The sequence below is a fragment of the Eptatretus burgeri genome, chromosome 6 (genome assembly GCF_056783735.1).
Source record: "Eptatretus burgeri isolate ZD-2024b chromosome 6, Ebu_testis_v1, whole genome shotgun sequence".
NCBI classification, from domain to species: domain Eukaryota; kingdom Metazoa; phylum Chordata; class Myxini; order Myxiniformes; family Myxinidae; genus Eptatretus; species Eptatretus burgeri.
Genome location: NC_140966.1, coordinates 4,332,501 through 4,348,014, shown reverse-complemented (window position 1 = coordinate 4,348,014; position 15,514 = coordinate 4,332,501). Strand labels below are relative to the sequence as shown.

The 15,514-nt window shown below is 45.1% G+C and overlaps 1 protein-coding gene across 3 annotated transcripts in view; it reads right to left on the bottom strand.

Annotated features, from left to right (window-relative positions):
- PITRM1 (pitrilysin metallopeptidase 1) overlaps positions 1-15,514 on the bottom strand; it is an 87,158-nt gene that overhangs the window by 51,348 nt on the left and 20,296 nt on the right. For all 3 annotated transcript variants that reach the window (XM_085883769.1, XM_085883771.1, XM_085883770.1), the window contains exons 3-10: positions 12,070-12,166; positions 11,770-11,876; positions 11,495-11,646; positions 8,074-8,188; positions 7,010-7,106; positions 6,262-6,419; positions 2,421-2,547; positions 607-695 (exon numbers count right to left, since the gene is read on the bottom strand). In XM_085883769.1, coding sequence (XP_085739895.1) covers positions 607-695; positions 2,421-2,547; positions 6,262-6,419; positions 7,010-7,106; positions 8,074-8,188; positions 11,495-11,646; positions 11,770-11,876; positions 12,070-12,166 — 942 coding nt within the window. The remainder of the gene's footprint in view (positions 1-606; positions 696-2,420; positions 2,548-6,261; positions 6,420-7,009; positions 7,107-8,073; positions 8,189-11,494; positions 11,647-11,769; positions 11,877-12,069; positions 12,167-15,514) is intronic.

Here is a 15,514-nt window from a genome sequence, read left to right as displayed (position 1 = left end):
AGGTCATGGCTCATCTGAAGAAGAAGAAGAAGAAGAAGAAGAAGATTTCGACTTTTCATCGCAAATTTACCTACTTTATAATTGAGAAATTGGAAAAAGAAACATCGTATCTATTTTGTAGGGTATCAAGGGATAGATGAGCGTAAAAGTGGTCTGAGCGTTTGGGTTCCCCTTTAATGTCCATCCAAGGGACGGCACACACATTGATGAATCACCCTGCCTGTGAAACACTGGGATGACAGTTTATAGCTGGGTCGGGATTCAAACCCATGCTAGGTAGCTAAAAGGCGAGTGTGCGTACCTCTTGGCCGCCAGCCCATTGCTTCTCCACATTGCTGGCAAATCGTCCCAATTTTGCAGTCGTTCTCACAAATGGTTAACAATTGGATGGTAACACCAATGCAGTCTAAAAGCTGATGGTTTAACAAGAATAACATCAAACTGCCCCTCAATTTGGAATCCCTGGTTTTAAAGTAGAAATCGGTTGTCCGGTGATCAACGAGAACAAGGATGAAATTCGATCCATTTTACTTTTCGAAACAAATGCGAGACCAGAAAAGCAAGAAAAAAAAACAAAACATGTAGTCCAAGTGGATTGGTACTTACGAGGAAAGCAGGAAGCTTACACATGCTGCTTCTTGTTTCGTCGGCTCAGGGGCAAGAGGGTCTGGAGGACAAGTGATTTGAATGGAATGCTGCACCACGGACACACATAGACAAATATGAGCTTTAAGTTTTATCCTCTGCACCTGACTATTTATAGCATATCTGGAATTTAAATTCCAGATAAGGTATCATCATCGCACGACGTCTGTCCGTCCATCCGTCTCCTTTTTCAACTTCTCCCACCAAACCGCCAGGCCGATCCGGATGAAATTTTGCAGCAATGTCCCTCTAGTGCCTGGTAACAGGAATTGCAAAGCTTGTTCTGGTCACACGACTTGAAGCATGTCAAAATGGACAACTTAATAAATTTCTTCAAAAATCTTCTCCAGACAAACCAGTCAGAATGCTACCAAATTTGGGTTACAACATAAGACCAGGGTTAGGGATGTTAAATTGCCAAAGTCATGCCGATCATGTGACCGGAAGTGTGTCAAAATAGCCGACGGTCCATTTTCGGAAATTATGTAAATTCCTTCAAAAATCTTCTCCCGACCTGCCAATCAGAATGCTACCAAATTTGTGTTACAACATTAGACCAGAGTAGGGATGTTAAATTGCTGGTCATGCCGATCACGTGACCGGAAGCGTGTCAAAATGGTGGTCCCTGCGAATTCCTTCAAAAATCTTCTTCTCCAGACCTACCAGTCAGAATCCTACCCAATATGGGTTTCAATATTAGGACAGGGTCCTGATTTTAAATTGTGGAGGCCATGCTGATCACATGACCAGAAATGTGTCAAAATGGCAGACCGAGTAAATTTTTAGAAAATCACGTAAATTCCTCCAAAATCTTCCTCACCAGACCCACCAGTAAGAATTCTATCAAATTTGCGTTACATTTTAGGCCAGGGCCCAGATAAGCTCCAGGTCCAGTGGTCCTATTTTTTTTCCCTTTAAAATTATAAGGGAGCTGATGGCATCAAGTAATTTTGTCATTTTTGCAGGGAAGGACAAGAATTCGAATAGCAAGAGGCTGTAAAAGCCTGTTGAACCACTTCCAGACTTCCTGACTGCCTCAGGCAACGAGAACAATCGTACCACAATTCGAGGAGTGTCTGTGGTTTTGTTTGATTATGTACTGCTGACGCACTGGATCAAAACTGGTGGTTGTACTTAGATGTGCATGGGATGGTTTTAGGGAGTACAAATAATTAATACTCCAAAGGATTCAAGGTGGGGAGGGAGGAACACCCCATTCCCCTCCATCCAAATGTGTATGGCATAGCACCACTTCCAGTGGGAGGAGGTTACAACATAACTAAAATAGGCCAATTCTGGGGGAATTGTCTCATCCGTAAGGGCGGGTAGTTTGCTCGCAAGTACTACACAAAACTTTGCTTCATTTCACATAAACAGCCAATTGCTGTATATTGTGGTCTCTGGTTCATCATCACATTTTGGGTTTTATTTAACTTCCCCTGGACACAAAAAACAATTGCTTGTATGATCCTTATAAAAATAGTTTAGTATTTGTGCGAAAAGGAAATTTATAGCAAACGAAAGTATAATTTTTATTTATTTAATTTTTTTTAACGAGGGACACCAGTATGGTGCATACTCAAACCCATTGTTTACTAATGTCCTTGTCTTGCATGCAATTTATGTTCAAGATCCTTTCACTGTAAATAAAAGAATATTACAACATAACAATCCAGGAGATGAAACTTGTAAGTTTGGAGATCGAGGCCTAATAAACATTGTTAAAATAACCTTTCAAGGAAAGAACATGAAAGCAGCAACAGAATCATGCTCACAGGCCTATTCCACCGGGGCTCAGAAGCTACAACGGGCGGTGGTGAGGATCTTTGAAAGCGACTTAACACCTCGTCCTCAATTTGTTTCAGATGTCCATCGAGGGGCATGTCCCCATACGTAAGAAACCTGAAGACAAAATAAAGTATTTAAATCAAATAGTTTTAGACAAATATTCCTGGGAAGAAAAGAAAGCAAAGAACACAAACTTCTTCAATTCATTGCTGGAATGACCCCACAGTCATCCTAATCATCAAAATTTCTCCTTGTACTCCATTATAAAATATTTTTTAAAATAATCTCCTCATCTTCATTCCCAGAAACAGCACCTGCTGGACCTTACATGTCTGTAAATGTCTAATCATAACTCGTCAACCTAAATTTTAAATGGCCAGGGAGTATATTACACTGGAGACTCTTGACACACAGGACAATGGTCCCCCTTTATTACACTTGAGTGTCAGCACTCAAACACAATTGTGAAAATATAAAATTTCACACAATGGAAGATCAGGAAAACCAGAGGACTCTTGACAATTGCAAAGGAAACCACATTTCCACATCCAACTTCCTATGTTTTTGAAAACCCTGCTTCATTCATAAAGGGACGTCACGGTTAAAAGCCTGAACCCGGTTTGAATTTTTCTTTCCCCGTTTGACTTATCCATTACGTAAACATGAATTAATAAACACAGATTTCTTCAGCATTCCAAGTGCTCGACTGTGACTCAGGAGGAAACGGTTTAATTTAACTTTGAAAAAGTCACTTTTGTCCTCATCAATAAAATAAGACCAAGGTTACTTTGTATAATCACTATTTTTATACTTTGTATCGTAACTGATGCATTTATAAGGAAATCGTTGAAGGTGATGAGACTCAAACAATGCAGCTTGTCCAGGTAGGGGGTATTGGAGGGAGGAAGGGGTTGGGGAGAGCCATCTTGTCATACATTATATCAGGGACATCACATGGACAGTGGTGAAGACAGACATACCTGTATAGTGTCAAAGGGCACTTCTAAGAGCCGATATTGTTTAGTGGGGTGAGTTGACCATGACATTGAGAGTAGAAAGGCACACCACCAGCTTAACATGGGACTCTCTTAGAACATTGAAAGGAAAACTTTTTTCCAAATGAACAAGGCCTTAGATGAATTAGCTGAGGTTCTGCCATAATTGGTTGATATCAGGTTGAACTTCCACTCCCACTGGGTAGGCAAGGTCAAACCAACCAATGTATTTCTTGCTAAAGTGCTTTTTCCCTCTTTATATTTTTCCCTCCCTCTATATTTTCCCTCTTTATTTTTTCCCCTCCCTCTTTATTTGTTTTCTAGCAGGGGTGTCCAGCATTGCCCAGCAGTGTTCTTATTCTGTTCTCCCATCATTTCAAAAGTTAATGTTAAACTTTTCAAACGTAGTGCATGAAGCAGGCGCCGTAAATGGGAGACAGACGAATGCATGGACAGACATCACGGTTCGCAATACATAATAGACTACTTCCCTTCGAAGGAACGTCAACACAGAAAGAGACCATTCGGTCCATCAAGTCTGCATAATGGTTGCCAACCTTCAGCAGTTTATTGTGTGTGTGTGTGTGTGTGTGTGTGTGTGTGTGTGTGTGTGTGTGTGTGTGTGTGTGTGTGTGTGTGTGTGTGTGTGTGTGTGTGTGTGTGTGTGTGTGTGTGTGTGTGCGCGCGCGCGCGCAGTCGAGGCTCATGGAAGAGCTAGAACACTGAACTGAATGGTTCAGGACACAAGAGGACAAAAGGGACAGTGGAGAGATTGGGTCCTGGAGGTTGGGCACCAACAGTGGAGTTGAAGGACAAAATAGAGGAGGAAGACCTGGCCAAACAGTGTTGTGGGGAGGAATAGGGTAGACAGGATGGCTCCAGAAGGAAACTTCTCCCCCCCCCCATCTCCCATCCCCATTCTTTCCCCTCCCTCCCCAAACACTCTGTCCCCCTCCCATCTTTATGTCTGTGCTCGATACTTTTTAAACTGCTTTAATTTCCTTTGTCGTTTTCACTATTCAGTCATTACTTTTATTTGATAGTTGATGTTCCATACTCTTTACAGAGCATTGGTGCCACCAAAGCAGATTCCTGAGCATTGATTATACCGAGTGGTTTGCCATTGCCTTCCCAGCAGTAGTTCAGGCAGGAATTTGTAATTTGGCAACGGTGCCGCCGACAGCTCACACACTCTTTGCAAACAACATCATGGGGATTTTTAACATCTGCCAACAAGTGTCAGTCGACGCGATGCACAGTTTAACGTCCATCAGAGGGATGACACGCATTGACGATTCACCCGGTCTGCGAAACACCAGAATGACAGTTTATAGCAGGGCTGAGATTTGAAGGATGCATACCTCAAGGCCATTCGCTCAGCCCAATTGTCTCTTAATGCAGTGTTAATAAACAAACTACGAATCCATGTTGTATTTGTATGTTTAAAATGTATCTCATTTGGTATCATGCATTTCCTGTGGTTGAACGTTGAGCTTTTCCTGCGTGCGTAGCTTGTCAAAATCAGCACTGGAAACAGGAGACTGCTGAATGCAAGGACAGACACCACACTTCGCATGATACAATAGATTTTCCAGCAATTTCTTGTAAACATGAACACTCGAGAGATTTTTTTTTTTTCCTTAATAATCTTTTTTTGCTAATATAAATCAGATCACCGAGGGCCGATTGATTTATTGACTGTTCTTTTTTGTTTTTGTTTCAAGAATGACAAATGTGGTTTGTAGCATGCTGACTGTGTAAATAAAACGATCGTTCATGCAACTTTTGTCGCTGTTGTGCTCCATTTCCTCCTCCCTTCTCTCTTTCCTTCCTCCCTTCTACTTTTCTGATCTCTGTACTTTCTGGAGCTCCGCTTGCCAGGACACAGCTTCAGAAGTACCTCCGCTCCTTTTGAGGAGGATGATGCATTGGATAGATTCGGCTGAAAAGAAAATGATGTTCGATTGCAGCAACCCAAATAACCTTTCCAAAAATACCAAAGGCACCGACATATTGCAAACAAAATTGGTGGAATTTGTAACCCGTAACACCAACCCACCTACTCTCAATCCTTTCCTACCCCTTATCAATCAATGCGTTGAGAAATTGCTCATAAAAGCACTTTTCATTGAAAAGCAGAATTTCAATGCATTTTACAAAGGAGGAAGAGGTAGGAAAAGTTAAGATTAGGAAAAGGTACCTGTAAAAAGATTAAACTTTCAGAAACATTTAAAAACTATTGATGAGGCTGTGTGGATATTACTTGCACCTGTCTCTTCCCAACCACACTTCTCCCCTTCCCCCAACATTCCTTCTCTCTCTTATTCTGCCCCCTTATCTTTCTTTTCTCAATTTCAATTCCCTTAATTTGCCATCTCTACACCTCCCAATGAGTACCGACCGAGCTGCATTTTCAGACACATTGCTGTCATGGTACCCAAGCTGTGCAAACAATGAATCATTCTATTATGTGCCAAATTACCCCCAGCCCCCTCCCCTACCCATTTTCATTGCTGTGGTTGAGGTAAATTCAGTCATTGAACCACAGCACCTTTGAGTCAAACAACAAATGTTAACAATCAAAACTATAAATCTTATGCTGCATATTCAAATATCATATTCCAATTCATTTAACTCAACTCCAGCACACAAACAACCACCACCACCCCCCCCCCCCAACCTTAAAAAAAAATAAAATATATATATTAAAAAGAGGGAATAAATAAAGTAAATGAAAACAAAGAAGATATTTTGAATGACTGACAGCACATTATTTTGAAAACATGACAATAAACTTTTTTTAAGCTTTATGACAGGGTACTGAAAATTATACCGTGCATTGCTGGGATGGTAGTGCGAGGCATGGTAGGCGCATAGTTGCTGCCAGGAGAGATCGGGGATTGCAATAGGATCTCCGCCGCTTGAACCCCCGTAACCAACTGGTTGCAGTGCCCGTTGGGAATGTTCACAGAACAACTGCTCACGGCTCGACTGTGCGAGGAAACCGAGAGGGAGGCAGGGTTTACAATATAGGAAATATTGTGATGAATCACTGGAGAGCGATCAAACGGTGTGCTTGGCAAAAAAATAAAATTGGTAATTAACATACATCACGCTTTACCACAAAAGCGATCAAGAAACAAAAAGGCAACCTAATCATGTGGACAAGGAAACGAGCACTCCGGGTGATCTGACATGGCATGGTGTACGACCTATTGAGAGAATTAGAAAAACCTTTCAAAAATAAACCACAAAGGCTGCTCAGTGGTTAAGTGGGTTAAGTCTCTGCAGGTTTACCTTACTGCTGAGGGCTTGATTTCCAAGGTGAGACAAGGGTTGAAGGGCTTTCCTTCTTCTTGTATAATTCAAAGAGAATAGGTGTTTTTATTTGTTTGTTTTCCAGTGATATGAATCAATAAGAAATATATTAAAATCTCACCAATTTAATGATCTGCCTGCCCTTGTACCATCTTCAGGCTCAGGTCACAAATTTAAAGAAAGGCAAAACAAAAACATTTCAATGGAAATCTCAAACTAAGCTAATCACATTAAATCCTTGGTGATAAGTTGTTAAATCTTACGAAAGCCCCCTTCATTTCATTGAATACAACGCCTTTGAAGACGATGGGAGATGTAGGGTCTTCAGTCTTCATGTGCTCCAGCCTCCAGCCTTCCTGCCTGAGTAAATGTTGTGGGGTTTAGGGAGAAGTGAAGAGAATAAATAGTTCAATAAACTGTATGTAGTGTTTGCTGTCTCTAAGCTGTGGTTAATGGCACAACACGTTAGACCGAAGGCACGTCCATCAAACTAAAATACGCAATTTGGTGTCCGTCTGTCTGAACGCGATACATTCGGCCAATGCTTATCCAATCTCAACCAAACTTTACAGGAGGACGAAAGGTCATACGGTGGAGGTCGTAGCGACTTAATATGCTCCTCTCTACAAGCGGGTTTTAAGCCTTGGGTGACATCTGTGTTAAGGTGTATCGATAGCTTATCGTGGCATTTTTCCAAGGCCGCTTCCAATAACAAAAGTAATAACAACAACAATGATAATAGCATAATATTAATGTTATTACAAAACAATATTAATGCTAACAAGAAAGAAAAATCAGAGATTGCAGAATCTCACCATTACTTGTTTTGTGTGGCAAATAAATGGAATGTACTGAATGAAAGGTCATCGATTGCAAATGAAGGTTCCAAATGGTCCAGTTGAGAATGTTTGAAAAGGTTTGAAAAAGTCCAAGTGAGTCGAAAAAGGTCGAAATTTAATATTTAAAGGATCGGAATTGTCTAAAGGGGTCGAAAATGTATAAAAAGGGTCGAAAGGTCAAAGGGTCATTGGCAGTCTGGGTGATCCGATATATGCAAAACGCAAATATTAAAAGTATTATAAGGCATTAAAAGGTCCGAAAGGGTAGAAAGGAGTCTCAGGGTCGTCAGGGTTCTCAAGGGTCGAAGAGGATCTAAAGGGTTCTAAAGGGTGCAACAGGGTCTATGGGGTCTCAAAGTCAAATGTAATGCATACACATAGTGCTAATGTCATGCAATTTATACACATGCTCTCTCTCACGAAGTTTAGATACATAGAAAAATAACAGTTGAACAGTACAAGATATGAGCAAGTAAAGTAAATCACACCAGAAGTCAAGTTGTTGGAGACGAGGGAAAAACACTGCATCAAGATAGACAGAAAGCAGGTTTTGAAAGTCCTTGGGATTTTGAGTGGAGAATGGGAACATTGTGAAATCACTGCCTGTTGGGTTTGGGAAACACGATTGGATCAACTTGGAAACGACGACAACTGCAGATGCACAAAATAGATATTTACTTTGCTTGGGACTAGTTCTAGCCAAGTTAAGCTTTGCTAGAAATAAATAATCTTCACATTTAGCCTGGTAGCTCAAGACATTAAAAAAAAAAGTTTGGCATTACCACCTGTCGGAGAACTTTATTTATATTTCCATTCAAAAAAAAAAACATTTTAAAATTGAAATTATTAATACAAGATCCAGGCTCTGAGAAAAGCAAGGTCCCAAAGGGTAAAAAGACAATGTACTGATGGTGGAGCAGTGGGAGGGAATGACCGAACAAGAGGAGAGGAGAGAGACGAAGGAAGGAAACAAAGTAACTTGTAAATAAGATAGTTGGGTTAGGTCAGGTTAATGAATATCACAGGAAGGAATGGGGGAATGATATGTGATGGTGGTGCTATGTCTACTTGAAGCTATGAAGAGAAGAGCGCAATCAAAATCACCCTGAGAGGTATGGTTCTACAAACAGGAAAGAAAGAGGAACAAAAGAGAGGTGGTGACAATAAGCCAAGATTTTTGAAAGTTTAACCAGGAGGGGGTTACTGGAGCAATGAGTGCGTCCTGGAAGAGGTTGGAGGAGAAGGGGCAGAGGGAGCTTGCTGGAGGACAGGCAGTAAAAAAGAAAAAGCAAAAAAGAAAGAAAAAGCAGACATTGGTCTGTCTCCAATGTGAAAGCCAAAGACCTTGTCGTTGCGCATAGACTTCATCGTGGAAAACGCCAATAATTCTGAGATTGAGACAGAATCCAGGAGAGACAGCTGTGAGGCTGGGGTGACAGTACATAACAAATAACGTTCCTCCATTCAGCTCCAGACACATACCTTATAGGCTGTGAGTAGTTACGATCTTTCAAGGTACGTCTTGGTACAATGGAGGATGCCCAGTCTGCAGCTTGGTTTGGAGGTCAGCTTTGATATGCAGTTGCCCGGGCATGGTCATGGCTGATGATGAGGCCAAGAAGTTCAAGAGAAATAACCTCTCCCAGTTGCTGGCCAAGTGAGGAGATAGGTGGATTCATTTGACAATCCTTCCACAGTGACAGTGCGAGACTGAGATTTGCATGGATCGATTTAGCATCACTTACTTTTGCTCCATTTATCAGACCAGCATCTAATCAATTTCAGATCAGTAGAGAGTGAAGCAGCTGCTGTCTGCCTGTGGAAAGGATAGGATACTTTATGATAGAATGTGGAGTCCTATGCAAAAAGGAAAAGAGGCTTTTCCAGAACAATGGGGAGAGAAGGAACAAGACTGCACTCAGGATATTGCCCTGAAGCACTCCAGCCTCCATTGAGAGAGGAGAGGGTTCCATTAATAGCAATGCATTGACTGTGAGTGAAGGAAGTCAGAAATCCAAGAGTGAAAGCAGCCTTGTATGCCACAGGCAGAGAGCTTGGCAAGCAAAGCAGGATGGCAAACTGTCAAATTCCTGAGATATGTCCAATGAGACAGTCCTGACCTCCTGATTAACATTTTGGGCCTCCAACCATTGTTGAGAAAGGAGCAGCAGCAAATACAGAGTTTAATGACGAGGACGTAATGCAAAATGAGTGCAAGAGATCATGCAGTCCCCAAACTTGGCAAGCAGAGCAGTATGGCAAAGTGTCAAGTGCCTGAGATATGTCCTGCAGAGAGACAGTCCTAACCTTGTTATGTCCAGAGTTGAGTGATCAGGACAGAATCCAAACTTATGGTCAGAGATTCCAAGACTGTTTGCAATTGGAAGCAAGCTGCCTGATCTGTAGCTGAGAGGATCACCCTCGTGAACAGGAGTGATGTGTGCTGACTTCCAAGCAGACAGGAGGTGGCCAAAGGAGGACAGTCTAAAGATCGCAGACAGAAAAGCAAGTGCAAGATTTGGGAACATGGACAATGACTGTCGTGGAGTACTCCATCTGTGACCGTCGCTGAAGTGGGATCAAGGCTGGACACAACTTTCTCTGCCGTCTCGGGTAACGAGACACTCCCATAGACAGTGGGTATGAGGGGGTAAAATTGAGACAGATGGAGATGAGCTGGGGACATGACATGTGCAAGCAGACAAGTGGAGACATTCTGCATTGACTCAAGCAGAGTTGCTGCTGTTCTTCTTGTTGTTATAATTATTTCGCCCCGGTCAGTTCTGCTCAAACAGGTCCATCCGTGTCATGGAGCTAACCGATCAATCTCCTGGGAACAACCGAGAGATCCCTCACATCTAAGAAGTTCTCCAGCAGTGTCTGCAGTGATGCTGTGTAAGGCGAGGGAAGGGATTGAGGGGAAGCATGTACCAGAGTGAGACTTGGCAAGGTACAACCATGACTGATGAAGGAGACTGGTTGAAAGGTACTGAAGATTTCCATCGCCGGTCTGACTTGGAATTTGTAAGGGATGAGAAGCTGATGGGAGTTGAAGTACTTATGAGCACTGAAGAGCAAACCAAGTTTCTTGGAGGCAGGCTTGGTATTATTGAAGATGTGAGGCTTCCAGGAGAGAATGCTGGAGATGGGGACATAAACATTAATAGAGGAAGACTGTTTGAGTTGAGAGCTGAACGTGAGTGGAGGAGTGGCTGCGTTGATCTTGCTGGATATAACAAAGGTTTGAGTCTTGGATTGATTGAAGGAGATAAGGTCACCCAAGAAATTGGAGGATGACATTGAGATCATGACTGATGGAGGCAACTGTTGCGAGGCGATTTGCAGCACGTTGTAGAGGACGTACTGCAGCAATGTTAGAGAATTCACATGTCAATGTAACCAGACTCCAAATGTCATGCAAGCAATCAAAAGTGGAAATAAAATCAATGAACAATACAAAGAAAGTTTAAATTCACAATATTTTGAATATTATTGAAAATGTGAAATTCATTTTTATCCTCTCCAGTCTCCTCTATGTATTTTGACATCATTTTACTAATGTTGATTATCGACAACGATTTTTTGGCATAAATCCAATGAAAATGAGAGCAAATAATGTTTTGGCAAATGATGATTACTTTTTTTTTTGTCAACTCGTATTAAGTGCGAAGATACCTCATTTGAAATGGTGGTCTTGGAAGTGGGTCATGAGTCATAAAAAATAATAATAAATAAATAAAGTAAATTATTATTTTTTATGAGACAGAAGTCCCTTCAAACCCACATTTCAGCTTTGTCAATAATGATAACCAAGCCAAATGAAGGTATAAGATAGATTGTAGTGCTAACCTAAACCAGAATATTCACAACGTTCTTGAGCCAGAAAAATGACTTGTCCATTAAACTCACTTGTAAACGCATTCATGAATGTTGCAAGTGAGCGACTGAGCATCTTAAAGAAGGGGTCACGGCAGGTGAATCGTTCCGAGCCGCATAAGACCAGATGCTCCAAGATGTGAGGTACGCCTGTGCTGTCAGGGGCAGGTGTACGAAACTGCACGCTGCTCGAGAGACAAAGCCAAAGCAATGCGAGAGATGTGGGGAGAAGGTGGAGGGGAAGTTTCTAACAGGTTGCAAACGTCATCTGTTGATCAATAAACTTTGTTCGTGGACAGATAAATCACCTAAACAAATTGTTCGGATCATTGCGAGCAAGGTGGAGGTGTTGCGCGCTTGTCGCTTCATGTTTCAGTTTCACCGCCGTGAGCAGAAGATCAGGGACAGAGGTCACCTAGAATGTACAGGGATATTAAGAAACTACACAACAGAAACAGTTCTCAGATCCAAACCCACCATCTCTCCTCCCCCCAATACCTTCTTTACATAATGTGTATTCAACATTGATGATTAAGGTTGCACGGCAATCATTCATAAAGTGACCAATAAAATGAAAAAGACAAACACCGATGAAACAATGAAGTTACCTTTTGGATCGTATACCCTCCAATTTTGCTTCCTTCTGTGTAATTCAGGGCTCGTTGCACGGCCGGTAAAGTACTGCACAACCGTGTCAGGAAACATCTACGGTGAAAATAAATAAAAACTCAGGGCGATCAAGGTCCGCCAACAACCCCTTTCTGGTAAAACCACCAAAATCCCAAATCACTGCCCACCTTCACTCTTTCATTCCTCCTTTTTCCCACCTTTGGAATAAACTCCCTCACTCTATTCAATCCCATTCTTCCCTCCAGGCCTTCAAAACAGCTGTTCACCACCACCTCTTATCATCCCCCATCCAAATCCTCGATCTTTTCTACCCCTGATAATCCACCCAAGCCCACTTCCTTCAAATTCCCTGCTTTCCTTCCTGAAAATCCCTGTAATGTCCATCTTGTATTCCCCATGTTCCCCGCCCCATCCCTCTCCCTTCCACAGATCTCCTAATGTCTCTGTTCCCCACTGTTTTGTCCTTCCCACTCCCGCCCCTCTTGTCTCACGCCCCCCTTGCTGTGCGTTGTGTGTTAGCTCTCATACGAGCCTCGACAACGTATGCAAAATCAACAACAACAAAAAAAAAAGTGCAAGGGGTGAAACAGCAAACAGTTAAAGGCTGCTTGTGGTGCTTTGAAAAGGAAGCATTTATCGCTCAGTCGCAAGCAAAAAGTGGAGTTGTTGCGAAAGCAAGACGGGGTTTCGGTGAAATGCCTGAGTGAGGAGTATGGCATTGGTACATCGATGGTCCACGATCTAAAGAAACAAAAGGAGCAGATATTACAATTTTATGGTAAGAGGGATGGGCCCAAGCTAATGGACAAAGGAAAACGTCACATCAGCCTCTGACTGCTGACATCAATGTCTTCATGGAGTGGATCAAGGAGCGCCGTTCGGACAATAATTTTCCCTTGGATCATGCGATAACCATGACAAGCGAAAATGTTTCACATCTCATGCAACATGTGGGTAACTGCAGGGACTTTTCTTCAGCGAAGCTGTAATTATTGTAGAAATACAGTAATCCCTTGCTAGACGAGCCAACGAAGGGAGGAGCATTTGGGAAGTGAATACAAATATATTTATTTATTTATTACTAGCAAATACAACCTGTCGTTTCACTGAGGGGTAAAGTAAGGGGGGGGAGGGATAAAGAGGAAGGGTGGGAGAGAGGAGGGGTGGGGAAGAGCAAGACATCACCAAATGTCACTATACACTCTGGGAGGGGGTAGGTGGGAGAGATTAGTATGGGGCAGAGAGAGAGAGAGAGAGAGAGAGAGAGAGAGAGAGAGAGAGAGAGAAGAGGGGGGGAGGTAGTGAAAGGGAGGGGGTTTGGGAGGAGGTATGCGTGAGGGGAGGGGTTCTCGACTTGCGTTTGGTAATGGGACTTGTGGAGAAAGGGAGGGGTGGGTAGCACAAGATTGAATAAAATGGGGTATGTAAAAACAGCGAGCGGAAACTGCCAGGAAATGTCCATGGGGAATGGAGAGTGGAGGGGGTTTCGGAGGAGGTAAGTGTGAGGGGTGGGGAAGGGAAGGCAGCGTGATTGGAAGGGAAGGCAAGGCAGCGTGATTGGAAGGGAAGGCAAGGCAGCGTGATTGGAAGGGAAGGCAAGGCAGCGTGAGGGGAAGGGAAGGCAAGGCAGCGTGAGGGGAAGGGAAGGCAAGGCAGCGTGAGGGGAAGGGAAGGCAAGGCAGCGTGAGGGGAAGGGAAGGCAAGGCAGCGTGAGGGGAAGGGAAGGCAAGGCAGCGTGAGGGGAAGGGAAGGCAAGGCAGCGTGAGGGGAAGGGAAGGCAAGGCAGCGTGAGGGGAAGGGAGGGCAAGGCAGCGTGAGGGGAAGGGAGGGCAAGGCAGCGTGAGGAAGGAAGGCAAGGCAGCGTGAGGGAAGGGAAGGCAAGGCAGCGTGAGGGGAAGGGAAGGCAAGGCAGCGTGAGGGGAAGGGAAGGCAAGGCAGCGTGAGGGGAAGGGAAGGCAAGGCAGCGTGAGGGGAAGGGAAGGCAAGGCAGCGTGAGGGGAAGGGAAGGCAAGGCAGCGTGAGGGGAAGGGAAGGCAAGGCAGCGTGAGGGGAAGGGAAGGCAAGGCAGCGTGAGGGGAAGGGAAGGCAAGGCAGCGTGAGGGGAACGGCAGGCGAGGCAGCGTGAGGGAAGGGAAGGCAAGGCAGCGTGAGGGGAAGGGAAGGCAAGGCAGCGTGAGGGGAAGGGAAGGCAAGGCAGCGTGAGGGGAAGGGAAGGCAAGGCAGCGTGAGGGGAAGGGAAGGCAAGGCAGCGTGAGGGGAAGGGAAGGCAAGGCAGCGTGAGGGGAAGGGAAGGCAAGGCAGCGTGAGGGAAGGGAAGGCAAGGCAGCGTGAGGGGAAGGGAAGGCAAGGCAGCGTGAGGGAAGGGAAGGCAAGGCAGCGTGAGGGAAGGGAAGGCAAGGCAGCGTGAGGGGAAGGGAAGGCAAGGCAGCGTGAGGGAAGGGAAGGCAAGGCAGCGTGAGGGGAAGGGAAGGCAATGCAGCGTGAGGGGAAGGGAAGGCAAGGCAGCGTGAGGGGAAGGGAAGGCAAGGCAGCGTGAGGGGAAGGGAAGGCAAGGCAGCGTGAGGGGAAGGGAAGGCAAGGCAGCGTGAGGGGAAGGGAAGGCAAGGCAGCGTGAGGGAAGGGAAGGCAAGGCAGCGCGAGGGGAAGGGAAGGCAAGGCAGCGCGAGGGGAAGGGAAGGCAAGGCAGCGCGAGGGGAAGGGAAGGCAAGGCAGCGCGAGGGGAAGGGAAGGCAAGGCAGCGCGAGGGGAAGGGAAGGCAAGGCAGCGCGAGGGGAAGGGAAGGCAAGGCAGCGCGAGGGAAGGAAGCAAAGGCAGCGCGAGGGAAGGGAAGGCAAGGCAGCGCGAGGGGAAGGGAAGGCAAGGCAGCGCGAGGGAAGGGAAGGCAAGGCAGCGCGAGGGAAGGGAAGGCAAGACAGGCGAGGGAAGGAAGGCAAGACGCGAGGGAAGGGAAGGAAGCAAGACAGCGTGAGGAAGGAAGGCAAGGCGGCGCGAGGGAAGGAAGGCAAGGCAGCGAGGAAGGAAGACAAGAGCGAGGAAGGGAAGGCAAGACAGCGCGAGGGAAGGGAAGGCAAGGCAGCGAGGGGAAGGGAAGGCAAGACAGAGCGAGGGAAGGGAAGACAAGACAGCGCGAGGGGAAGGAAGACAAGCGAGGGGAAGGGAAGACAAGACAGGAGGGAAGGGAAGACAAGGCACGCGAGGGAAGGAAGACAAGGCAGCGCGAGGGAAGGAAGACAAGGCAGCGCGAGGGAAGGGAAGGCAAGGCAGCGCGAGGAGGAAGGGAAGACAAGGCAGCTGTGAGGGAAGGGAAGGCAAGACAGCGTGAGGGAAGGGAAGACAAGACAGCGCGAGGGAAGGAAGGCAAGACAATGTGAGGAAGGAAGGCAAGGCAGCGCGAGGAAGGGAAGGCAAGACAGCGTGAGGGAA